The 27,326-nt window shown below is 44.8% G+C and overlaps 1 protein-coding gene across 7 annotated transcripts in view; it reads left to right on the top strand.

The window, feature by feature from the left end:
- Positions 1-27,326, top strand: part of WDR20 (WD repeat domain 20) — a 92,258-nt gene that overhangs the window by 58,447 nt on the left and 6,485 nt on the right. For 5 of the 7 annotated variants that reach the window (XR_003759756.2, XR_005660009.1, XM_029065120.2 and 2 more), the window contains exon 3: positions 17,995-19,275. Coding sequence is in view for 4 of the 7 variants with exons in the window: in XM_029065120.2 (XP_028920953.1) it covers positions 17,995-19,275 (1,281 nt within the window). In the remaining 3 variants the exon portion in view is untranslated. Of the gene's footprint in view, positions 1-17,994; positions 19,276-22,072; positions 23,022-23,099; positions 26,638-27,326 lie in introns of those variants that run through there. The other 2 variants (XM_029065110.1, XR_005660010.1) reach the window with 2 other exon arrangements.

Below are 27,326 nucleotides of genomic sequence, written 5' to 3' on the forward strand. Positions count from 1 at the left end.
ATAAATATAATAAATATGTACCTATATACACAAGTACTGTGGGGTGGCGAGATAGAGCAGATGGAGGGAGTAGGGGTGATGGGGAGGGGAGGAGGAGCAGAGGAAAAGGGGGGCTTAGTCTGGGAAGACCTCCTGGAGGAGGTGAGCTTTCAGTAGAGCTTTGAAGGGGGCAAGTGTGATTGTTTGGTGGATGGGAGGAGGGAGAGCATTCCAGATCAGAGGTAGGACATGGGCAAAGGGTCGACGGCAGGACGGGCAAGAACGAAGCACAGTGAGAAGATTAGCAGCAGAGGAGCAGAGTGTGCAGGCTGAGCTGTAGAAAGAGTGAAGGGAGGTGAGATAGGAGGGGGCAAGGGGATGGAGAGCTTTGAAGCTAATAGTGAGGAGTTTTTACTTCATACGAAGTTTGATAGGCAACCACTGGGGATTTTTGAGGAGAGGGTTGACATGCCCAGAGCATTTCTGTAGAAAGATAATCCGGGCAGCAGAGTGAAGTATAGACTGAAAAGGGGAGAGACAGGAGGTTGGGAGATCAGAAAGGAGGCTGATGCAGTAATCCAGTCAGGATAGGATGAGTGTTTGTACAAACAAGGTAGCGGTTTGAATGGAGAGGAAAGGGTGGATCTTGACGATGCTGTGAAGATCTTTTAATGGAACTACATTTTGGTGGTCCAGAGGTCCAGACAACTACATCTAAAGCCACCTTCTTCCTTCTCAGGCCTGAGTTCAGGGTTCAGAGGCCTAGAAAGTATAAAGACAAAGCAAACACCCAAAGAAGTGATTCTCTAGTTTTGACTTAGGCACTTAATATGTGAATAATCAGTTCTGGCAAGTAGAAAGACAGTCCTGAATTCGACTCTTACCAGTCCAGAAAGGCTGTTTTCCAAATTGAAAGTAAACTGACAGTTGATTGGCAGTAAATTTCTTTCTAAACAGGTAGAATCATCCAGGAAGAACTGTTAATTTGGGTGTCAAAAACAAATTCTATTTCCACATTAGATGCACCTTTCATTTTGTTTAAGAAGATGGGTTAAGAAGTAGTAAAACTGTTGGAGAAGTGTGGTGTGTCATTTTGAGCAAGTGGAAAAAAAAGAAATTTAATATTCTGCAATCCTCTGATATTTTCATTAGAGCCATTTTCTCTACCTTACGGAGACATAAATTAATGGGTAGAACACTGGAATTGCCTTTTCTGAGATTGGAAAATTTTAATTTTTTAATCAGAGCCCTTGTTCTTAGGAGGTGTGTCTGAATGAGGCAGATTGTGACCAACCGCTCAGTAACCTCATTTCTGGGCCTCTTTCCTTACTTGAGTACTAACACGTGATCCAGAGAAACGAGCCATCGCTTTATACAGTTCATTTTATTATGGCAAGATAGGGAAATGTAGGTTAGTGGTCTGGGGGAGATTTCCCACCTGTCCCCAGAGTACATTCAGAAGTATGCCTAATAAAGGGGACTAAGCAAATGAGAATACTTTCCTATCAGATTGAGAGGAAAGACAGTCTAATTCATAGGGAGACCATGGGTCCTGTCTTTGCGTAACCTTGTTGGGACATGATGTTTCAATGATTTAGTGTTGGCTTTGGCAGGTCTTTCCACTAGAAATTAAGAAAGGCAAGTGTCAGTTTGTCATCTGTGGCTTCTGAGAAGGCAAGGTCAGTGTCAACATGGCCAGAGCACGGGCCTGGGAGTCAGTCAATCAATCTTATTTATTGAGTGCTTACTATAAGTAGAGCACTGTACTCAGTGCCTGGGAGAGTCGTGTCTTCTGCTGTCAAGTCATCTCTGACCCATAGCGATGCCATGGATATATCTCTCCCAGAAGGCCCCACCTTTATCTGCAGTCATTCTGGTGGTGGATCCATAGCGTTTTCTTGGTAAAAATACAGAAGTGGTTTACTGTCGCCTCCTTCCGTGCAGTGAACATGAGTCTCTGCCCTCAACTCTCTTCCATGCCGCTGCTGCCCAGTACAGGTGAGTTTTGACTTGTAGCAGATTGCCTTCCACTCACTAGTCACTGGCCAAGCTAGGAATGGAATGGATAGGCCTCTGCTAATCAGGTTGGACACAGTCCATGTCCCCTAGGGCTCATAGTCTTAATCCCTATTTTACAGATGAGGTAACTGAGGCACAGAGAAGTTAAGTGACTTGCCCAGGGCCACACAGCAGACAAGTGGCAGAGCCAGGATTAGAACCCAGGTCCATCTGACTCCCAGGCCCTTGCTGTATCCACTCGGCCATGTCACAGAAGGCTTCCTTGAAGAAATGTGCCTTCAGTAGAAGGTGGGGAGAGTAACTGCCGAATATGAAGAAGGAGGGCATTCCAGGACAGAGGCAGGATGTGGGTGAGAGGTCGGTGGCGACATAGACGAGATCGAGGTACAGTGAATAGATGGGCAATGGAGGAGTGAATGTGTGGGCTGGGTTGTAGTAGGGAGTAGTGAGGTGAGATAGGAGGGGACAAGGTGAATGACTGCCTTAAAGCTTGTAGTGAGGAGTTTTTGTTTTGATGCAGAGGTGGATGGGCAACCACTGGAGGTTCTTTAGAAGTGGGGAAACGTGCTGAACGTTTTTATAGAAAAATGATCCGAGAACCTGGGTTCTCATCCTGACTCCGCCACTTGTCTGCTTCGTGACCTTAGGCAAGTCACTTCTCTGTTCCTCACCTCACCTGTGAAATGGGGATTTAAAGACTGTGAGCTCCATGTGGGACCTGGGCTGTGTTCAACCTGATTAGCTTGTTTCTACCCCAGTGCTTAGTGCCTGGCACAAAGTAAGCGCTTTTCATTCATTCATTCAATAGTATTTATTGAGCGCTTACTATGTGCAGAGCACTGTACTAAGCGCTTGGGATGAACAAGTCGGCAACAGATAGAGACAGTCCCTGCCGTTTGACGGGCTTACAGTCTAATCGGGGGAGACGGACAGACGAGAACAATGGCACTAAACAGCGTCAAGGGGAAGAACATCTCGTAAAAACAATGGCAACTAAATAGAATCAAGGCGATGTACAATTCATTAACAAAATAAATAGGGTAACGAAAATATATACAGTTGAGCGGACGGGTACAGTGCTGTGGGGATGGGAAGGGAGAGGTGGAGGAGCAGAGGGAAAAGGGGAAAATGAGGCTTAAGCTGCGGAGAGGTAAAGGGGGGATGGCAGAGGGAGTAGAGGGGGAAGAGGAGCTCAGTCTGGGAAGGCCTCTTGGAGGAGGTGATTTTTAAGTAAGGTTTTGAAGAGGGAAAGAGAATCAGTTTGGCGGAGGTGAGGAGGGAGGGCGTTCCAGGACCGCGGGAGGACGTGACCCAGGGGTCGACGGCGGGATAGGCGAGACCGAGGGACGGCGAGGAGGTGGGCGGCAGAGGAGCGGAGCGTGCGGGGTGGGCGGTAGAAAGAGAGAAGGGAGGAGAGGTAGGAAGGGGCAAGGTGATGGAGAGCCTCGAAGCCTAGAGTGAGGAGTTTTTGTTTGGAGCGGAGGTCGATAGGCAACCACTGGAGTTGTTTAAGAAGGGGAGTGACATGCCCAGATCGTTTCTGCAGGAAGATGAGCCGGGCAGCGGAGTGAAGAATAGACCGGAGCGGGGCGAGAGAGGAGGAAGGGAGGTCAGAGAGAAGGCTGACACAGTAGTCTAGCCGGGATATAACGAGAGCCCGTAGCAGTAAGGTAGCCGTTTGGGTGGAGAGGAAAGGGCGGATCTTGGCGATATTGTAGAGGTGAAACCGGCAGGTCTCGGTAACGGATAGGATGTGTGGGGTGAACGAGAGGGACGAGTCAAGGATGACACCGAGATTGCGGGCCTGTGGGATGGGAAGGATGGTCGTGCCATCCACGGTGATGGAGAAGTCTGGGAGCGGACCGGGCTTGGGGAAGATGAGGAGCTCAGTCTTGCTCATGTTGAGTTTTAGGTGGCGGGCCGACATCCAGGTGGAGACGTCCCGGAGGCGGGAGGAGATGCGAGCCTGAAGGGGGGGGGAGAGGACAGGGGCGGAGATGTAGATCTGCGTGTCATCTGCGTAGAGATGGTAGTCAAAGCCGTGAGAGCGGATGAGTTCACCGAGGGAGTGAGTGTAAATGGAGAACAGAAGAGGGCCAAGAACTGACCCTTGAGGAACTCCAACGGTTAAAGGATGGGAGGGGGAGGAGGCTCCAGCGTAGGAGACCGAGAATGATCGGCCAGAGAGGTAAGAGGAGAACCAGGAGAGGACAGAGTCCGTGAAGCCAAGGTGAGATAAGGTATGGAGGAGGAGGGGATGGTCGACAGTGTCAAAGGCAGCAGAGAGGTCAAGGAGGATCAGAATGGAGTAGGAGCCATTGGATTTGGCAAGAAGGAGGTCATGGGTGACCTTAGAGAGAGCAGTCTCGGTAGAGTGGAGGGGACGGAAGCCAGATTGGAGGGGGTCTAGGAGAGAATGGGAGTTAAGGAATTCTAGGCATCGATTGTAGACGACTCGTTCTAAGATTTTGGAAAGGAAGGGTAGTAGGGAGATAGGACGATAACTGGAGGGGGAAGTGGGGTCAAGAGCGGGTTTTTTTAGGATGGGGGAGACGTGGGCATGTTTGAAGGCAGAGGGGAAGGAGCCCTTGGAGATTGAGTGGTTAAAAATAGAAGTTAAGGAAGGGAGGAGGGCAGGGGCGATGGTTTTAAGAAGGTGAGAGGGAATGGGGTCCGAGGCGCAGGTGGAGGGAGTGGCACTTGCGAGGAGGGAGGAGATCTCCTCTGAGGATACTGCAGGGAAGGATGGGAAAGTAGGGGAGGGGGTTGTTGGGGGGGAGGGGAGAGGCGGAGGGGTGACTTTGGGGAGCTCAGACCTGATCGTGTTGATTTTCGTGAGGAAATAGGTGGCCAGATCATTAGGGGTGAGAGATGGGGGAGGGGGAGGAACAGGGGGCCTAAGGAGAGAGTTAAAGGTCCGGAACAATCGGCGGGGGTGACGGGCATGGGTGTCGATGAGGGAGGAGAAGAAGCTTTGCCTGGCGGAGGAGAGGGCAGAGTTAAGGCAGGAAAGGATAAGCGCTTGACAAATACCATTTAAAAAAATAAGAAGGGACCCTGAAAAAGCCCTCTTTTTCTATATTGAAGTAGCCTTGGGGTCCAGTAATTGAATTAAGCTCAATGTGAATAGACACAAGAAATTTGTTTTTTGAATAATGTATTGTTGGCAATGATGAGATTGGGAAGGGACAATCTGAATAGCTTTGTAAACATCCAGAGACTTTTCTCAGTGGATGGCACAGGGTTAGAAAACAATAAAGTAACTATGTGCTCAGGGATGAGGTGATGGTTGAAGGGCAGGGAGAAGAATATGCCTACTTTGGGTACCACAGCGTTTCTTAAGAAATATTAACCACTGTGGGTAGCGAAGTAGAATCTCAAATTTTAGAATGTAAATAATATTACATACTCCAGGAAATCCAGCTTGCATTTTTTGTACATCTCATGTATATCTCACATTTATATAATAGGGAAAGAACTCTTCAATTCCCAAGCCTCCTGCCAAGTTACATGACTTAGTGCCAGCTTGGCAGTTACAGTGAGGAGCAGAAGTTTGTGAAGTTAAAGATGGTTCATAAATATTTAAATCAGGATTTGAGCAATCATTGCTGGAGTAGGATAGGAATCAAATATGAGTGCATGTGGGTTTTCCAGAAGGTTTGTAGATCGTGTGTGTGTGTGTGTGTGTGTGTGTGTGTGTGTGTGTGTGTGTATAAGGGATCTTAAAAAGGCAAGAAGATTTGGGCAAGCCTTTACTGTTTTCATCTAACTTTAGCTTTCAACTGCCATCCTTAGAGAAATTCTGGTGAAGGCCCTGTACGCCACAGCCCAGGAAGAAAAGGATTTTGAATAGAATGGGCATATTGCTTTCTATCTGACTGATCTAGCCTTGCCCTTCCATTGTCAGGTGACAGCTTTGGTCCTTATACCTAAATGAGGGTCAGAGTTGTTGTTAAATATAATCCTTCCCCAAAAGTGGCTAGCTACCAGATCAGATCGTGGAATGAGCTCCAACTTTTCATTGTGAGCAAGGGGTGGAGCACCAGGTTTTTTGAAGGGACAAGGGAAATAGGAGAGGGAAATGACGGGGGGAAGAGGGGGAAAAAAAAGGAAGAGGACATGGCGAGACTGCCTTTTCTATTGAAGTCAATATAGGTATAGATTCTTGGTCCTGAAGTTTTCATCGTCACTGAGGCTCATCCATTTTTTTAATGGAAAAATCTCATGACCATTATCACTCTCCAAGTGTCTAGTACTAGTCCTTCTAGACTGTAAGCCCTTGGTGGGCAGGGAATATGTCTGTTTATTGTTATAGTGTATTCTTCCAGATGCTTGGTACAGTGCTCTGCACATAGTAAATGCTCAGTGAATACGATTGACTAATACAATCCCCTGTCCACAGAAGGTGTAGTCATCCAGTGAATGAATTTACTTTGCCTGCTGCAATGTTGTCCTCTCACTCCCTTCCTCCTCCTCCTCCTCCTTGTCCTCCAGAGTTGCTTCTGGTGCTTTGCTCATCATCCCTGGGCTACAGGACCAGAGTGGAGGCTGCTCTTGCCCCTGGGTGCGGTGTCTGTGGACGTGAGCCATTCCCTTGCCTGCCCACAAGCCCACTCCAGGGAGCAAGTCTTTTAGAGAGTACTCTCCCTAGTGCTCCACACACAGTAAGCACTCAGTAAAGGCCATCAGTAATGATGGTATTTGTCAAGCACTGGTCTAAGCTCTGGGGTAGAGGCAAACTAATCAGGTTGGGAACCTTCCCTATCCCACGTGAGGCTCATCATCTTAATCCCCATTTTACAGGTGAGATAGCTGAGTCACAGGGAAATGAAGTGACTTTCCCAAGGTCACACAGCAGACAAGCAGTGGAGCCAGGATTCGAACCCAGGCCTTTCTGACCCTTAGACCCGTGTTCTATCCATTAGACTTGCTGCTTCCCATTGATTGGTCAGCAAGCACCGCGTAGCCCCCAGCCCATAAGAGTTCAGTCGTCACTGAGTCGTGGGATTGGCCAGAGGCTGCTGTCAGCCTCAGTGCCTGTGAGGAAGGGAATGGCTCACCCCCCACAGCAATCAGTCAGTCTTATTAATTGAGGGCTTACTGCGTGCAGTCCACTGTACTAAGCACTTGGGAGATACAGTATAACAGAGTTGGTAGATATGTACACTGCCCACAACGAGGATACAGTCTAGAGGGGTAAGAGGCAAGAGCAGTCTTAATAATAATAATAATGATGATTATTATTATGCTTGATGATTATTATTATTATGCTGTTTAATAAGCACTTACTAAGTGGGGTAGGTACAAGCAAATCGGGTTGGACACAGTCCCAGTCCCACATGGGGCTCACGGTCTTAATCCCCATTTTTCAGATGAGATAACTGAGGCCCAGAGAAGTGAAGAGATTTGCTGAGGTCACACAGCAGACAACTGGCGGAACCGGGATTAGAACCCATGACCAGTCTTTGGATTTACAGTCCAGTGAGGGCAATGGGAGCCCAACAGGGACCAGGCCCGGGCTGTGTTTTGCCAGCAAAGGACAAGGGTTAGGAGTATCACCTTGGCTCTACCTCTGTTTTCTCTCTAGTTGCAAGGGATGAGGTAAATTGCCCCTAAGTCCTTGGGGGTGAGGCTAAATGGAGTTGTTCAATGGGGTTAACTTTAAATCCACGGGGGCAGTCACCCTCATTGTCCCCATGAGCGGATGCCTACATCCAAATCAATGACCCTGTCCCCCCAATTTATTAATTCGTTCATACAGTCATACTTATTGAGCACTTACTATGTGCAGAGCACTATATTAAGCACTCAGAAAGTACAAAACAGCAAATAAAGAGAGACCAGACCTGCCCACAGTGGGCTCACAGTCAATCTCATTCATTTTCATCCACTCCTGAACAAAGCCGTAGTGTTTTGCTGAAAAGTTAAAATGTGATACTGTTGGAGCACATAGTTATTGGCCCGAGAGCTAATATGAACCCCATTTTGGCGTAGTTGGCTAGTGAGTGTTAGAGGTTCCAAGCGTATGAAGTTAATGAAATCCTTTCTAGATACATTAAATCTTTAGAACAAAGCTCAGAAGATTCAAGGAAGATTTTTAAAGAATCATCCTTAAATGATAGGGTTCAAGTAAGGTTTGCATCCAGGAAATAAAGGCTAAATTATCACCACTGTTATCTACACAGTCATCGGTTGTGTTGTCTTTCCGTGTTCGGCTGATTCTGAGTTAAAGGAAAGAGGAGTACTCAATCCATAATGACCTCAAAAATTATTACAGTTCTGCAGTGTAACAATGTGGGCATCATAAACAATGCTCTGGTTTTCTTCTTAAGGAAATTTATATGCTCATCCATCCTAGAGTGCATTCCATTTATCATTCTGCAATTGGAGTTTATTCCCTGACTTTAGCTGTTCATCTCTCTCAAAACGACCCAAGAACATGCATCCTCAAAAGTAACAAAGTGCATTTTTATAAAGTGTGTTTTGGCACCCAATTTACTCAGTGTAACTCTGTAGACTTAGTCATTTGGCTCTATTTACAAGGGTTACATTTGAAAAACAGCTGTTTGCAGTAAGGCATTCAGACTTTTATATAATGTTCAGCTTTTTGTATGGCACACACTTTTTTGTGTGTGTGAGATATGGGCTGGAGAAAAATTCCAACAGGCAACAAACTCAGAATTGTCTAAATGTAAGAAATGAGTCCAATTCTTAAACTGCCTTGGGTTGATCCTTGGCAAGAAGTTAGGCATTTTGGGAGGAACATTACCTCTTTCAGGCCACTTTTTAGGGCCATTACTAAATGCACTGTCCTAGAGAAGCAGCGTGATTTAGTGGATAGAGCACGGGCCCTGGGAGTCAGAAGGACCTGGATTCTAATCCCAGCTCAGCCACTTGTCTGCTGAGTGACCTTGAGCAAGTCACTTTACTTCTCTGGGCTTCAGTTATCTCATCTGTAAAATGGCAGTTAAGATTATGTGAGCCCCACATGGGACAGTAGTTTTTGGACTTAAAACTCACCTCCTCCAAGAGGCCTTCCCAGACTGAGCTCCCCTTCTCCCTCTACCGCCCCCCTTCACATCTCCGCAGCTTAACCCTCTTTTCCCCCCATTTCCCTCTGCTCCTCCCCCTCTCCCTTCCCATCCCCTCAGCACTGTACTAGTCTGCTCAACTGTATATATTTTCATTACCTTATTTATTTTGTTAATGAAATGCACATCGGCTTGATTCTATTTAGTTGCCATTGTTTTTACAAGATGTTCTTCCCCTTGACTCTATTTATTGCCATTGTTCTTGTTCTTGTCTGTCTCCTCCGATTAGACTGTAAGCCCGTCAAACGGCAGGGACTGTCTCTATCTGTTGCCGACTTGTTCATCCCAAGCGCTTAGTACAGTGCTCTGCACATAATAAGCGCTCAATAAATACTATTGAATGAATGAATGACAGGGACTGTTTCCAACCCGATTTGCTTGTATCTGCCCCAGCATTTAGTACACTGCATGACATATAACAAATACCAGAATTATTTTTATTATACAGGCCATGCTCCTCTCAAAATGCCTTAGCTTACCAGAAAGGGAGTTTAGGCACTAGGAGAATTAGGAATTAGTCTTATTACAAAAACACTATTTCAAGGGTCGTAATTGGTGTTTGAAGCGAGAGGAAGAAAAAAAGCCATTCAGATGGTCTGTATGTGTTTTTTTCAGTAGGAGAAATAAAGGTATGGCCTATTGTAAAAGTACCAGGGAAGTACCAGGGTGATTTCTGGCTCTTCTGAAAAGGATGGTTGGCTTTTTTTAAAAAAAATCCTACTCCATTTCAAATACGCTCATAAAAATGACAAGAAACTTAGCAGGCTGCCATTAAAGTTGGTCCTGAAAGAATTCTGGAGTGGTATTATCTAGGGATCAGGGGAACTGATTTCACGTCTTGACTTGATTACTGTCTTGCTGCGCGGCTTTAGTTATGAGAGAACTTCTGTTCTTGCTTTCCCGTTGACAAGGGAGTGCCCCCAACCTGTCGATAGGATGGCTAGAATTGAAGCGACACTTCGTGCCATTTCATAATCTTTTGGAAGACAGTATTTAGATGAATGCAACTATTTTTATTATCTACCTTTCTATTCCTGATATTCTTCCAGTTGTAGAATCCCACAGTTTCTTCTGACTTCAGGACATTTCCTCTTCGATGTGTTTCCGACAGTTCCAAGTCAAGTGTTTAAAGCTGAAATTTTCATCTCTTCCTCCCCTCACCCCCCAGTCCAAAAAAATAAAAATCTCACTCCTGGTAACAGTGGTACTTATTAGTGCCTATTAGATACAGTGCTTTGTACTAATTACTCCTACCATTCCCGTTTCCATTCTTGTACCACCATCCTCCCTGGCTAAAAGACACACAACCTTGGTGCCTTCTTCAACTCCTCATTGCCTTTTAATACACTCAAAATGAAATAGTTCTTCCTCCACAGCATTTCCTGGATTTGTCCCCTCCTCTCCAGCCAACCACAATCCTGGTTCAGGCTTTCACCTTATCACAGTGACTATACTCAGTCCCTGAACTCTCAACCTCTATCCTCTTTCTCCTTCAGTCTGTACTACCTACTGCTGCCTGATCATCTTTCTCCAGTCCATTTATCATCTTTCCAAGCCCCCCAAACCTCCAGTAATGATCCATTTCCCTCTGCATCTTCCAGAAGCTCTTCAAGACCATCCACCAGCTTTTCATAACTTGCATTTTTCAGTTCTCCCAAGCTCACCTAACCATGCCTCCCTGTCAGTTCTCTTATTTCCAGCTCTTGGCTCACACCCCTCCCCTACCTGAAATTCCTTCCCCCTTCAAGTCCACCACACCACAGGTCTCCTTAGCTTCAGATCCCTTCTAAAATCCCACCTTCAAGAGGCCTTCCCCTTATAATTCCTGGCACCCCAAGTTATGCACCCCAAGTTATGTCCTGTCTCCCTCCATAGACTGTGAGCTCATTGTGGGCAGAGAATATGTCTAGCAAACTGTTTACAGTATTAAGACTCTTAAGTCCCATGTGGGACAAGGAACTGTGTCCAACCCGATTTTTTGTTATCCACCCCAGTGCTTAGTACAGTGCCTCGCACAGAGGAAGCTCTCAACAGAGACATTATTATTACTCTCCCAATCACTTAATGCAGTACTCTGCACACAGTAAGCACTCAATAAATACAATTCGTTGATCCTGACAGCCTCCCTAACACTTGTGAACTTATACCCACCCTCAGTCCTTACGTAGGTGGCTGTGTGTGTATAATATCATTTTCATTCATTCATTCATTCATTCAATAGTATTTATTGAGCGCTTACTATGTGCAGAGCACTGTACTAAGCGCTTGGGATGAACAAGTCGGCAACAGATAGAGACAGTCCCTGCCGTTTGACGGGCTTACAGTCTAATCGGGGGAGACGGACAGACGAGAACAATGGCAATAAACAGAGTCAAGGGGAAGAACGTCTCGTAAAAACCGATGGCAACTAAATAGAATCAAGGCGATGTACAATTCATTAACAAAATAAATAGGGTAACGAAAATATATACAGTTGAGCGGACGAGTACAGTGCTGTGGGGATGGGAAGGGAGAGGTGGAGGAGCAGAGGGAAAAGGGGAAATGAGGGTTTAGCTGCGGAGAGGTAAAGGGGGGATGGCAGAGGGAGTAGAGGGAGAACAGGAGCTCAGTCTGGGAACGCCTCTTGGAGGAGGTGAGTTTTAAGTAGGGTTTTGAAGAGGGAAAGAGAATCAGTTTGGCGGAGGTGAGGAGGGAGGGCGTTCCAGGACCGCGGGAGGACGTGACCCAGGGGTCGACGGCGGGATAGGCGAGACCGAGGGACGGCGAGGAGGTGGGCGGCAGAGGAGCGGAGCGTGCGGGGTGGGTGGTAGAAAGAGAGAAGGGAGGAGAGGTAGGAAGGGGCAAGGTGATGGAGAGCCTTGAAGCCTTGAAGCCATTTTCCTCCCTGCTTCGTCTCTTTGGAGAACAAAAAGTATGTATGTTCCCGTTAGATTGTAATAATAATAATGATAATAATGATGGCATTTGTTAAGCGCTTACAATGTGCAAAACACTGTTCTGCGCTGGGGAGGATACAAGGTGATCAGGTTGTTCCAAATGGGGCTCACAGTCTTTATCCCCGTTTTACAGATGGGGTAACTGAGGCACAGAGAAGTTATGTGACTTGCCCAAAGTCACACAGCTGACAAGTAGCTGAGCCAGGATTTGAACCCATGACCTCTGACTCCCAAGCCCGGGCTTTTTCCACTGAGGGCAGGGCCGTGCCTTTGGTTTGTACTCTTCTAAGTGGTTAGTGTCGTGCTGTGCAACAAGGTGCATATTGATATTAATACATGGAAATACATGCTTATGACGCTCGATAAATGCGATTGAATGAATTAGGAAAAGTCCTGTGTTGATGTACTGGCTGACAATTTTTTTCCATTATCTTTAAAAGGCCATTCTAATACTTTCTAGTGGAGACTTCTTTTTATCAGGCTGTTAGGTGCAATTATACGAGCAATTCTTGTGTCCCTGTCCCTCATGGGGCCCACACAGTCTAAGTAGGAGGGAGAACAGATATTGAAACCCCATTTTACAGTTGAGAAAACTGAGACACAGTGAAGTGACTTGCCCAAGTTCACTCAGCAAGCAAGTGGCAGAGCTGGAATGGCGTAGTGGATAGAGCACAGGCCTGGGTGTCAGAAGGTCATGGGTTCTAATTCCGGCTCTGCCACTGGTCTGCTGTTTGACCTTGGACAAGTTACTTCACTTCTCTGTGCCTCAGTTACCTCATTATCTGTAAAATGGGGATTGAGACTGAGCCCCATGTGGGACAGGGACTGTGTCCAACCCAATTTGCTTGTATCCACCCCAGTGCTTAGTACAGTGCCTGACACATAGTAAGCACTTAACAAATATCACAGTTATTAAATTATTAACTAAGGTCCGCTGACTGCCAGGCCTGGCCTCTTTCCACTAGGCCATGATGCCTTTCTGTTCTGGTTTTTGCCTCAGGTGAAGGATCGGTTGAAGTCCTATTTAGTGTACAAAAATACTGACGAAGGGTAGGCAGTGGAAAGCATTTTTGAAAATGCCTTAAGCTTAACACGCTGATCCATGACGTTTCCTTTAAAGCAATAGGTTCTTTGATGTTTTAGTGTGATCTATGAATTTGAACCATAGCCCTTCTTCGAAATCCAAAAGTTTCTGAAAGTACTAAGGGAAACCGATCAATGTAATTAAAATGTGGCATTGATTCAGTAGCCTATTCATTATAATTTTCTTTGAAGACCTGATAACTCAGAGTCTCCATTTATCTTACCAAACACGACTGTTTTAAAAGGTAGATCTTTCAGGTATCCAATGAAAAGAAAACACTGAAAGAAAGTCACTGATGATACCAAATGCAAATATATTCTGTTGAGTAGAGAAGCCTGGTATTATTCAGCAGGAGGCCACAATCATTGGGCATACTCAATAGATTGTAAACTCATTGAGAGCAGGAACCATATCTTTCACTTTTATTAGCTCTTAAGATGGTCCTCTCTTAAGATGGTCCTCTTCACAAAGGCACACAATATGTACTGTTGATTGTTTTCAGTCCCAGAAGGGAAACAGCGTGGCCTAGTGGATAGAGCACAGGCTTGGGAGTCCAAAGGACCTGGCTTCTAATCCTGTCTCCACTGCTTGTCTGCTTTGTGACTTTAGGACAAGTCTCTTCACTTTTCTGGGCCTCAGTTACCTCACCTGTAAAATGGGGATTGAGACTGTCAACCCTACGTGAGACTGGAACTGTGCCAACCCAATTAACTTGTAACAGTGCTTGGCACATAATAGTGCTTAACATTTACTATAAAAATATGAGGGAATATGCTTGGTACATGACTTTAAGGCTAGCCCAGCCCCACCCTGCATGACATCCACCATTTTCTGGTCACCTGTTTTATTAAGACACCTGAAGTCTCATCTAAGGATATGAGTGCCCCATGAGCAAGACCCAACTAAGCTTTTTCCTTTTTTTTCCCTTTAATATGGAGGGGGTTATAGTTGTCTTTTAGGGCAGCTGGTAGTTCTATATTAAAAATTTTCATGTCTTTTAGTAGGTCTTGCAGGTGCTACCCAGGAAGATGTTATTGAACATAAAATTCACGATTTGTTATTAATTTTTTTACATCAGTCTTATATACATATATGTATATATGTGTGTGTGTATATATATAGCATTACCCCGAGCCCTCAGTGGACCCTCCCCCAGGAAAGGAAGTGGAATCTGTGGTTCAAGCAAGTAGGGCTTCGTTGCCAAATGATCCCGGGCCCCAGCCCAGCCTTGACTCCTGTCCTTCTCCCGCCTCCGGCTTACTCCGCCCACAGGATTGTCCACTGCACCTAAATAACAGGTGTGGTGGTGAGGCCCCGGGCCAGTGCCATGTAGTGATAGTGGCCTTATCTGGATTTGGCTGGCAAGCCTCCTTGGATCTGTCTGTCAACGGGTTGTGGTCCTTGGGGCCCCTTCTGTCTACTGGGTTGAGCTCCCGGAGTCCCTTCTCTCGTCTCTTATCCGGCTCTTCCAGGCTAGGGTGGTCTCCCTCTCCACAATGACTTCGTCCCAAAGAGGTAGAAGCAGCTTCCCATAATATGCACATTAACTCTTTCACCCTTGCTCCCTCTTCCCCCTTCCCCCCAGAACGCACCCCTCCTCCTCCCCAGTAGAAGTGTTTACATCTCTATGGTCAATCTAAGTACATTTCCTTTACAATAGCAATTTGTCTCGACAGAAAAAAAAATGCTTGGGAATTCATGACTGCCTTTGAGCATAGTGGAAATAAAAATACCTTTAACCTTTCAAATATTACTGGAGGTTATATATAGTTTTATTGAATATTTTTAAGCACAGTAAAAACTATTTGTATATCCCAGCTGAAAACCACATTTGATTAACTCTAGTTTACCATTAATGTTTATCCCAGTTCACTTAATAAGCCTCGGTGCTCTGGAGCTGGAAAGTTGAAGTTGTCTCTAAGCCACAATATGTGCAGTATCTGAAGTGCCGTTTTTGCCGTGATTTTTTCCATAGTTACCACATTTATTTGTAGGACCTCAATAAGTGGTATTTATTGAGCACTTTCTGTGTGCAGAGCACCGTACTACGTACTTGGGAAGGGTACAAGAGAATTAATAGACACGATTTCTGCCCGCTGTCCTGGCAACAATGTTAATAAATATTTTTCTTTAGCTAAACTGAGCGTTAGTAATTTTAACCCTCTACGACACCCAAATGCCTCACCTTAAGAACCAGTCCAAACCTTGCTCTGGATTTTTCATCTGCTTTAGCAAGAAACAGGCAAGGGAGGAAAAAGGTGGACTAGTGATTAGGCCAGCCTGACGCCATGGTCACAGTGACATTGGCATTGAAGATCCGGTCATGCCAGCCCACTCCACCCCTCATTGTTAATGGCATCACCAACGGCTCAGTGCCCATAGACTCAGTCCTGTCTTTATGAGATCCATGCATTTATTCAAGTGGTATTTACTCAAATAAAATAACTTTCTGGAGGACAGTGTACTAAGCACTGGGGAAACGGAAAATGACACGGGTGAGAATTAAACACAGTCCTTGGCCCTCAGGAGGACTCATAATCCTAGAATGAGCGGGGAGGGAATTAGCAGCGGACCCACAAGGAAAGATTCAAATGATAAAAATGGCCAAAAGTCATAAGACAACAGTGAAAACAGTAAGTAGAAGGCAATTTGGGGATTCTTCCCCGCTGTGGCAGGCCGATCCAAAATCCAACAGCCACAACCTCCCCAACATTTTAAAGGTTTGTATGGTAAGGCCACTGCTCGTTCTTTTGGCCCCACTCCAGGACAGACTGGGGCTGCTCTGTCCCCCTCCTCTTCCCCTTGCCTTCTCCCTCCCCACCCGTCCCTCCAGCCTGTGCCCCCCAGCCCTAGGGTGGTGGAAAAGGCTGCCTTTTTTCCTGCCTTTTGTGTTACCCAGCCTCTCGGTTTGCTAATCTTGTAAAATGTTTTTGCACGGATAAACCGGGAGACCCATAACTGTGCAAGCCGATTGCTTATGAATGTACTACTTTAACACCTAAGGGCATGGTACCCAAACCAGAGCCACTTAAACAAAATAGGCTAATGGAGCCACACAAGTTACTACTGGCTCAAATCCTGGAGCCAAAAAGGGCTTAGACTGTGCCTACAGAAAGCCTTGTTCCAGGCAAGTGAAAATGGAAAATAAGACCTAGAGTACTAGGTCAGTATTCCTTTAGCTGCTGAGGCTTACTTACATCCAATACCTTGCCTCTAGAAACCTGGTAATTATAGGAAAGGATAAGAAGTTCTGTGAGCCACAGAGAATTTTTGCAAGCCCCGAGGATCTTTTGAGCCTTTGTGCAAGGCCTGGGATATTCCCACCTCAGTAATCCAAAAAGATAATAAGGCAAGTCAGGATATGAAATGAGACCCAAGAAACCTTTTTGCTCTTACCACTACTTTTGGCATACTTGCTGAAATCTGCAAATTGCCCCTTACAGTGAATATTAATTTTTATATAGTTAACAGTAAGGAAGGCTTGTTTCATTGTACTTTTTGGGAAGCCCTGGGAGGTGGGGGTGGGGCAACCTAATTTAAAATGTCAGCTGATCATTTTTTATTAGTCCAAAGGGTGTTTTTACTTGAAGAACAGAGAATTTAGTTGTTATTCTACCGACTCCAGATTACCAGTTTATAGTGGAAGGAGTTCAGCATATTTTCAACTTTATATGTTCCTTGCCTGACTCCTTTAATGATGACTTTCCTGCCTAATCTCTCTGTGGATTGACCCCTTAAAAAAAAATATGAGGTAGATGGCTGGCCCGTTGGACAATACTTGTGGTATTTATTAAGCACTTACTATGTGCTAGGCACTGTACAAAGCACTGGGGTGGATGTGAGCAAGTAGGGTTGAACAGTCCCTGTCCCACATGGGGGTCATAGTCTTAATCCCCATTTTCCAGATGAGGTCACTGAGGTCCAGAGAATTGACATGACTTGCCCAAGGTCAAACCGCAGAGCCGGGATTAGAGCCCAGGTCTTTCTGACTCCCAGGCCTGTGCTCTATCCACTAGGCCACAACTTCTCTTTTAGACTCTTTTTGGTAGGCTTTTTCAGCGGAGTAGTTATTGGATACTAGCAGGATTGCCTGTAACTTTCATTGTAAATTTTAAAAGATTGAATAAAAAAATAGAGAACAATAAACTGCCTTGATAAAAACTAAATCTGCTCTTGACATCATAAAGGACTTGAGTTTCCATAGCTAGTCCAGAATAAATAAAAGTTGATATGATCATGTGATGTCAAGTTTCTATAATCCTGTTGAGCTGAGATTTAGAGGACTTTGATCACCTTGAGACTACATTGCCATTTACATTCCTCCAGGTGGACTGGTGTCCTGTAGGAAGCCATTATTGAAGGCATTAAAGTAGTGCATTTGGCATTTCAGATTTTCTAGGAAGACCTTTGAAAATTTGAGTATTTATTGTAAGCACCTTAACATTTGACCTGAAAAACAGGAGGCTCCAGCGGGGATTCCATTTGTCCCAGGGGAAATTTCCAGGTTGTTCCTTTGCTTTTGAAAGAAACTCTGTGTGACCTGAATCAATCTGAGGAATTTGCAGTAAAAATGTCTCCAGTGCTAAGGTAAGAGGGAAACCGTGACCAACAAGAGTGATCTTATTCCAAGCAACTCATCCTTGTGTGAGGTGCTGTACCCCCTCTCTCTTCCATCCCTGCCCCCCAAGCCACACACACATACATTCTCATTGCATCTTTCTGAGGCTTACTCTCTTGGCAAGACCATAGCAAGAACTCCTGCTTAATTTGTCAATGATCAATAATTGTGCTTTGTTTTTTGGGTTTTTTTTTTTTACTAAAAAAAAGATCAGTTGTTAATTTCTCACCTTTCCGATGGCTTGTTGTTTTTCTCTCGTTTTTCCAGAGACTAATAGACAAGTCCAGAGTAACCTGTGTAAAATGGGTGCCAGGTTCAGAAAGCCTTTTCCTAGTAGCCCATTCGAGTGGCAATATGTACTTGTATAATGTGGAACACACTTGTGGTACCACAGCCCCACACTACCAGCTTCTTAAGCAAGGAGAAAGTTTTGCCGTACACACTTGCAAGAGCAAATCAACAAGAAACCCTCTTCTTAAGTGGACAGTGGGAGAGGGCGCTCTGAACGAATTTGCTTTTTCCCCAGACGGGAAGTTCTTAGCGTGTGTGAGCCAAGATGGCTTCCTTCGGGTGTTCAACTTCGACTCAGTGGAATTGCACGGTACAATGAAAAGCTACTTCGGCGGACTGCTGTGTGTATGTTGGAGTCCAGACGGGAAGTACATCGTGACGGGCGGAGAGGACGATTTGGTAACAGTTTGGTCCTTTCTGGACTGTCGAGTGATAGCGCGAGGCCAGGGACATAAATCGTGGGTCAGCGTGGTGGCGTTCGATCCGTACACCACTAGCGTGGAAGAGAGCGACCCGATGGAATTTAGCGGCAGCGATGAGGATTTTCAAGACCTTCTTCACTTCGGCAGAGACCGGGCCAATAGTACCCAATCTAGGTTATCCAAAAGGAACTCCACAGACAGTCGCCCAGTAAGTGTTACGTATAGGTTTGGCTCGGTAGGCCAGGACACACAGCTCTGCTTGTGGGACCTTACAGAAGACATTCTTTTCCCCCACCAACCACTGTCAAGAGCAAGGACGCACACAAATGTCATGAACGCCACAAGTCCGCCCGCGGGAAGCGGTGGAACCAACCCCGGCAGCAATGGGAACAGTATCACGACACCGGGAAACTCCGTCCCCCCTCCCCTCCCGAGGTCCAACAGCCTTCCACATTCGGCGGTCTCAAATGCCGGCAGTAAAAGCAGCGTCATGGATGGGGCCATCGCTTCTGGGGTCAGCAAATTCGCCACCCTCTCACTACACGACCGGAAGGAAAGACACCACGAGAAAGACCACAAGCGAAATCATAGCATGGGACATATATCGAGCAAGAGCAGTGACAAACTGAACTTAGTTACCAAAACCAAAACGGACCCAGCTAAAACCTTGGGAACGCCCCTGTGTCCCAGAATGGAAGATGTTCCCTTATTAGAGCCTCTTATCTGTAAAAAGATAGCACATGAAAGACTGACTGTGTTAATTTTTCTTGAAGACTGTATAGTCACTGCTTGTCAGGAGGGATTTATTTGCACATGGGCAAGGCCTGGTAAAGGGGTAAGTTTTAATCCTTAATGCTGCATCAAGATTTAGAACTTGAATAGGTAGTGACTTTTTTTTTTTGTGGGAGGGTGGGGTGCAAAATGAATGTTGAATGACATTTCTTTATGCTAAATGTAAAACGAAATGCATCAGAGCCATAATTTTGGATACTGCATGACCTGTTGTTTGGAATCATTTGAAATTTCACCTGAGGACACTTAAAAACTACAAAGACAATATCCTTTGGGGAGTATGGCAAGTGTGAAGGATCAGTTAAGTTTCCGGAATTCAGGACGATGGGGATTTTAAAATGCTCAGTTTTAAACTGTCCACATTAAACTGATGAAAATTGGTTACACTTGTGAGTGTACTTTTCTTCATTTTAAATAAGCAGCCGTGAGCTCCTCTGAATATAATTGGTTTCAAGGCCTTGTTAGTAATCGATACTGTTTAGGATTCTATCTCAAATTTAACTTTAGGGACAAAGCGTGGAGCAATGGTATCCTTACATTGCTAGGGCAGATACCTTTTTAAAAAGAAGAAAATCTGTAATTGAAAAACCCTTCTTAAGTCTTTTTGAGACCAATAAAGTCCCATTTTTTTCAAAGTGCTTGAAATGAATATTAAATTGGTGTATTAAATATAAACACTATTCAACTGTAAGGTTATTATGGAAAGTTTTAATTTACAGCCTGAATACTGTTACAGTTGTCCAAAATGTCTTTTGCTGTAATAATTTAGTTCATTTGTGCCCAAGACCACCTGTCTTTTTCTTTTTCTTCTCCCCCCTTACCCACCCCATTTGTATGAAGACTGAAAAGAAATTTTCTACTGCCTGAAAAATCCTGATTTGAACTGGTTGGATTTGATCCAAATCTTCTTTTCAATTCCCTCCTATCTTTTTCCCCCAAAGAAGCATTTTGCTTTGACTTTTAAAAAAAATGAAATAAAACAATCAAAAATAGCTCCCCCATGTAGCAACCGTGGTGCTGGGCCAGGTTTATATGTACTCAGTTGACAGCATAACCCCTGAGTGCATGACAATTAAAATTGCTCCTGAGCAGGCTGGTACTTGAGGGCACCAGAGGGATGCACTGTGAATCATCCTTTTAGACCTCAAATACTCAAAAACAGTGACTGTAAATAAATATCACTGATAAGGATGACTCCACTGGAGATGACTCCAGTGTTCGATGCGAATGTCAAACATACCATAACATTTTTAGGCCCTTTCAAATTCCAGTTTTCAAAATGGTAAAAGGCAATTATCTGAGATGCATTCGATGACAAAATGGCAACCTCCTTTTTGGTTTTAGAGATGGACAAATCTGTCAGTTTAGCAAATGCAGATTAAAATGATCTCTCAGTTTAAATGAAATTAGCAAGCGGCACCCAGAAAAGTGAACCTGGTGATGTAATTTATCAATGAAAAGTATCTCAGTATAAGTAGGGTGAGGGATGGCCCCAAGGATGTGTTCATTTTCTTTATGCAACTCCTAAGAAATAGCTGATTAAAAAAAAAAATCATCTCCTGATGTAATTTAACCCAAACAGATCCTGGATCTCTTAAGCCCCCCCAAAGCCTTTTTTCTCCCAAGAAAAGTTCATTTCTTTTTGCTTTAAAATTGAAAACAGCCAAGTCATGTAGCTGCTTATTCCTCATTAATTCATGACACATTTTGCAGTTCAATCACAGCCCTTTTTTTCAGGTATGAGCCATCTAGGGCATTTGCTTTGTAATCAAGGACCCTCAGTGTCCTATTTAAAATAATATCCTTTGTTCCTAAATTTTAACTCTGATCTCATGGGTAACCAAAGACCACCATGTTAGCATTTCTCTTCGATTCCAGAGCAGATTAAATTTTTAGAGAAGAAATTACTAAAACAGGTGCAGTTTTATGCACCTCTGATTATTAGAAATGTAATTTCAAATGTTTCTGAGACACTGAGTATGCAGTTCCAAAATTTAAGACTTGTGTATTTGGCCTATATGGAAAATGGTTAATCACAGGTAAGTCATATTCATGCTGAAGTTATCATGATTTTTTTTGGAAAATTAATATATTGCACATGGATGTAAAAGCAGTGTATTGTTTAGGATATATTTACTTGCATAGAAGACACTTTCTAATGAACTGACATTTTTCTGAAAAAAGATTTCAATTGCATTTTCATGATCTCACTCAGCTGGCATAAACGAGGAGTTTCATTGGCACATATACAGGGTTTTACTGTTCTGGAGGTTATGTTTTTGCCAGAAATATGGAGGGTGGGGAAGTAGAGGATATGCTTTCTTATTTATTTCCAGAAAATGGCAAGCACTTAAAAAGCATGATTAAATACAAAGTTAAGTGGAGGGGGAAAAAAAAATTCAGGCTAATCATACGGGAAGGTTTTGTGTGGGGAATTTACACTACAGTTTTCTTCCTGTTTTTGCCAGTGGGTATATCCTTGAGGACACGTACCCTTCGAAGGGTGTCCCTCCCCGTACCTTCTAATTTGCACCTTCCCTGCCTCGTTCCCCCGTCCTTTCTTATTCTCTCCCTCTCTCCCCTCCCCATTCCCCTCCCACCCTCCTTTAAAGATTTTCTTCACCCCGCATTGAAGGCTTATGGGTGACGGGCCCCGGTCGGTCGAGGCATGGCTCGACCCAGCCAAGAGGGGCGGGGGGCGGGATGGGGGCAGACTCTCCTATAATGCACAGGTTCTACTGATGCACGGGGAGATTAGAAGCATTGTGATAGTGTGTAGCATCACTGCTGAGCCACCCTAACTTTTCCCTCTGACTCATTGCCCCCCCTTTTTTTGACAGCCATCAAAGCACTTCTCCTCCAATCAGGAGGACAGAATGCAAGGTATTCTCCAAGACCAGAACTAATGTTGCTCCACAAATTGAACGGAAGAGGGCACTGGAGAAATGGGGTGGGGTGGCCTTCCCCTCCTCTTGACACTAAACGAGTCGCCACTGTCGAGGTGTTTGGTTTCTGCAGAGCTAGTGGGGCCAGGGCAGAACTGTGGTTTGCGATCTTAGGCCCAGTGAGGCGGGATGCGGTCTGTGCTGCTCCCCGGTCGGTCCCCTACCCGAAGTTCTGTGGATTCTTTTGGGGATTTTTTTTCGGGGGGGGGGGGGGGCGTCAAACCTTGAGCTTCCTCCTAGAGCCGTGCTCTTTTCCAAGTTGTCCACCTAACCATTACAGAGGGAAAGACCATCCCGTAAGAAGCGTTGTTCAGGAGCAGAGGGGTGACGACAAGGGTGGAGGGGGAGGAGGAAAATGGGGCCTCAGATAGCACAACTTCTGAGAACTGAACTAAGATCGGCCCACCAAAATGCTGAAAAGACTTACGGGAAACGTTGGATTTCAGAATTGGATGGTTATTTCTGATGTGGTAAGAGTGGTGTTATCTCGTGAGCTGTTTCAGCAAGCCACAGTAGCTACCAGGGACTCCATGACTAATGTGTGAGAGGACTGTTGACGTTCTCGAGTCAGACACTTTCTTTGGACTGTCAGCTTCCCACCCTGATTCCATACTGCCATGTTGCCATCCAGGCATTTTGTTTTCTTGGCCTTCCGATATAGTATGGGAAGCAGACATTTCAGATCTTCCCCGGGCCCATCCATTTTTGGTCCGGGAAATTATCTGGGGAGTCCAAGTGCAGGAAGAGAAGCAACGTCGTAAAAAGCTCGACTCTTTTAGTTGGCTTTTTCCTTAGTAATTATGGGAAATGGTGCACAACCGGTTAATTTGAAAGTATTTGTACAGAATGGAACTTCTGATATTTTTGAAAAGGGGTGGCACTTTTTTTCTTGGGGGGGCGGTGCGGGCGGGGGGGGGGGGGGAGAAAACTATATGGTTATTCTGTCTCATGAGCCTCCGACTAGAACTCTTTAACAATTCATGCCTTGTGCTGAAAGAGAATGAGAGAGGATGCTATTTTATCTTAAACTTCAAAGAGATCGAGGAGTGTGGAGGGGAGTGTGGAAAGGTAGCTAGCTGTTGGGAAAATATCATGGTGGCTTATTTTATCTCTGTGCACGTTTGCCAGTTGGAAGGAGATTGAAATGAAATAAAAACAATTTCTACCACGTGACAGAAATTCTCTGGCCCAAGTAGCAGAAAGCTGTTTTCTTCCCTTGGTTCCTTTAGTGTGGATCATCGTATCCTGTGGGAGTGTGCAGAAAACCTAATTATTCCAAATTCATGTTCTAAATTTATAGGTCTGAAAGAGGTGAAATGTGGTTGACCTTTCTTACCTGCTCACAAGTTTAACCGCATGGTCTGGGGGAGATGCTGCTTGTTTCTGGGTTCGAACAAGCTCAAGGTGTGACTAGAAAGAAGCCGACAGGCTACGGAGGTGCTTGGAGATGCCTAACTGCAAAATAAGCCTTTGGGAAACACTGCAAATTAAAGTTATTTATTTGATTATCTGGCTTGAAGAACTTTAAACAAAGTCTTAATGAGGCATTTCCAATTAAAGAGTCCATCTGACCATCTGCCCTCTGACCAAGATTTAGCTAAATGCTAATTCGACTTCACCTGGACTGCTAGTACTGTAAATTTGGGTGAGCGAGGGGCGGGGGGAAAGGCAGTTGGATTTACTTCTCTTATTTGAAGGGGGCATTTCACTGTTTACGTCGTCCTCGGTGTTGGAACCTAAGATTCCTAGTCCCGTTTTTTTTCTCCAACATGGGATTTTCTATGGAAGCGTCAAACCTACTAGAGTTAACTTGATGGATTATTGTCATATGATCTGGGTTACAAAGGTGAAAGTTGTACATAATTGCAAAAACACATACCTTCCGAATCTTTATACAGTATAATCCACCCTCATTCGAAGGCTATTTTGAAAACTACTGTCATTATTAGACTGTTTTTGGAACTAATAGGTTGATGTGGTTTTTCTCAAAATGCCTATTGAAGTGTCTCATGACTTCAGTGAAGCCGAGAAGGGACTGTGGTGGAACGTTATGGTGAGGGTGTCTGTATTAAAAAAAATCTGACTTCTGCTGTTTACGTGAATTTCAGAAATCCCTTGTATTCAGCCTTTACCTTTGAAACCTGGTTGTATCTTTTAAGAGACTGTACTATCTGCCCCAACAGTAGGTGAAAGCTACAAATTGGTGTTGATTTTTTTTATTCACGACTGCATCTGTTACATGAGATTCGTGTCTTAGCTAAATTACTGTTTCATAACTTGAGTGAAAGTTAAAACAATCTTTTTCCTGCATTTTTATGATTTCTGTATACTTGAGTTTGTTAAAGATTAATATGTTAGGTGATACTGTACAAAACTGTATGAATATTTACCTTTAGTGAAAATCAAAAGTAAAATTCATATGTATTTCCTTTTTTACATTTTCATCTAATTTCTTGACAACTTGAATAAATTTCATAAAGAGCCTTTCTAACATGAAATATTGTTAAATTAAGTTCTTAACTGTTGCAATAATTAATGAAGCTTTAATAATATCAGTATTGTTGGTATTTTTATAATTTAAAACAAATCATGTTTCTGTTTCACACCGCTTTGTTTTTTAGCTGTCCTATTGTCTCTGTTACAGCTAAAGAACCTTACTAAATACTTGATATTACAAAATACTTGGGGTTGTCTTCTGTATACTGACATTAAATAAAAATGTGTGAATGAATTGTAAATGTAGAAATTTTCAATAGTCATGATCACAGCTGAGCTTTAAACCCTGGGTTTAACCAAAAAAAAAGTAGCTTTTTTTAATGCTGAAAAATTAAGGGCCACGTCAATGTCATAGGAAAACGTAACCCCAGAAATTCCTACCTCCTAATTTCCAATTTGGAGTGTCTCCTAATTAGAAAATTGACTAAAACGTTGAGTTTTGATGGCCAGGCACTTTCTGAGGTGTTAACTGTTTATGCTAAATCAAGCCTAGGGAAAACTGTTGATTAAGGTTTCAGCTCTACTGTCAAGGTCAACCGTTTGATTCACTTTCAATATTTCAATTGAAATAGGTCTGTGCGGTCCATTTTCAGGGACCCGGTCTACTCACTCTCCCAAGGTGGGTGGAAGTAGGGCCACGTCAGAGCCGCGCCAGTTTCTAACCCCGCCGAAGCTCGGAGGGCTGCCCGCCGGGAGGTACAAGAAGCCTGACCCAGCTGGAATTAACCTCTGGTCTTACTCAGGGATGCCTGCCAGGGCAGCCCCCCTTCCCCCTTTCCTTTCCATTCATCCTGTTGCCAAAAAGACAAGACTTTCAGGATCCTGCCCCACGTTTCATTATGGGACTTGTTCAACTTTCAGGTTGTCCTTTTCCGTTACCAGACCCCCCGCCTCCTCCACACAGCTGCCAGTCTAAAGATCTGACCTGCTAGATCTTTTTTACCCCCGCTATACTTCCCAAGTGTTCAGTACAGTGCTCTGCCCCCAGTAAACTCCCAGTAAGTACGATCGACTGACTCAACCCACTGCATCAGTGAGCCTCAGGTCTTGGTGACCATCTCTCCTCTCTGCAGGATCGTTAAGGATAAAATACTCTTGGTACTTACATATGCTTCTTTCCCTGGGTGCTTTAGATGATCATTCCTAAGTCTCCTCCCTGCAGAACCCTGGCTAGGGCTGTGACCACATGCTAGAAATGCGCTAGACTGTTCAGTGGCTCTGGGGTTGGATGAGCAGCGAGTAGACTGTAAGATCCTTGTGGGCAGGGAGTGTGTCTACCAACCTTGTACTTTCCCACGCGCTCAGTAGAGTGCTGTGCACACAGTAAATCTTCAAAAAATACTATAGGTTGAGTGTTGAGCAGGTGCTCAAATTTTGCATCCCTGCCTTCTCCGAGTGAGCCAACACTGTAGCCCTCCCTCGGCAGCTGGTCGACAAATTCATTTTCCCCCCAAAGGGGGTGAGACCAGCTGGCTTTTAACCACATCCTTGAGAGACCCCTTAAAAGGGAAAAGGCCCAGAGGCTGCATCGACCCCTTTCGGCTGGGCGTGGCCTGCCACCGGGAAACTTGCTCTCCCTACCCCGACTCCCCACCCCAAACCCTCCCGTGAGGTAGCTGTGAAATCCATCCCTGAGGGAATCAGGTCTGACCTTTGGGGAAACAAAGGTTAAATTCAGAAGTGTGCGGGATAGATCCCGTGATGGCATCCAGCTTACAAGGAGGGTGCTCTCTTCTTTGACTTTTCTCTGATTAGACTAGTGGAAACGGTAGAAAGGGGGCTGGCCTGGCTAGGAATCCAGGGGCAGAGGTGGGACCCAGGCCCACCTAAGACTGGCTTCCTGTACTTCCTAGTAGGACAGTCGTTTGAGCTTTTTTGCAGGGAGGAGTCCTGAAGGCACCTGGGAGCAGACACCAGAGCTGCCATCTGGCGTGCCCACACATCTTCGGAGAATGTCGGTTATGGTAAGCAATGCCCGTTTCTGTTTTAAACTCAGGTTCACCAATCCGGACATGGAGGGGGTAGGCTGCCTACCTCAAGCAGCTTCTGAAATGGGGATTTTTGATGGTTACAGACTCTACAGGAGCTCTTTTTCTAGGCAGATCCCGTTGTTCCTTACTTGCAGACTTGAACGTGCTTCGGCTGAGCCTTTAGATAGGCCATCCGAAGAAGTGGGAGAAGCCGCCCCAAGAGGAATCTGGAAAGCATCTCCGGTAATAGAGATATAGACTCGAGGTCAGTTGGTCATTCAATTTGATGGCTCTAGGTAGCCCTTTCAGATATCCTGCTGTGCAGTGTTGTCCACTCATTCTCAACAGACTTTTAGAATGGGGCTGTTCCATGGAATCTCCATTCCTAAATGCTTCAAGGCAGGAGTTTCCAGGCCTACACCCACACCCATTTCCAGCCAAGTTATTAGGTAAGGGAAAAAGTAGGCCTGGGGAATCCTTTCCTTTATCAATTTCTGGAATTCTCATTCTCCTTTCGTTGTTCAATTTTTTATAATGCTTCTGGGTTTCAGAGCTAAATTGGAATTGGGCTGAGAATCTCCCTCCACACCCTAACTCAAATCTGCGAGTTTTCTCTCAGATTCCAGGCTCTCAGCCTCTCTGAAAGTAGAGGTTCCTTCTTCCTTTTACTCTAAAACCACAAC

This window comes from Ornithorhynchus anatinus, chromosome 1 (genome assembly GCF_004115215.2).
Source record: "Ornithorhynchus anatinus isolate Pmale09 chromosome 1, mOrnAna1.pri.v4, whole genome shotgun sequence".
NCBI lineage: Eukaryota > Metazoa > Chordata > Mammalia > Monotremata > Ornithorhynchidae > Ornithorhynchus > Ornithorhynchus anatinus.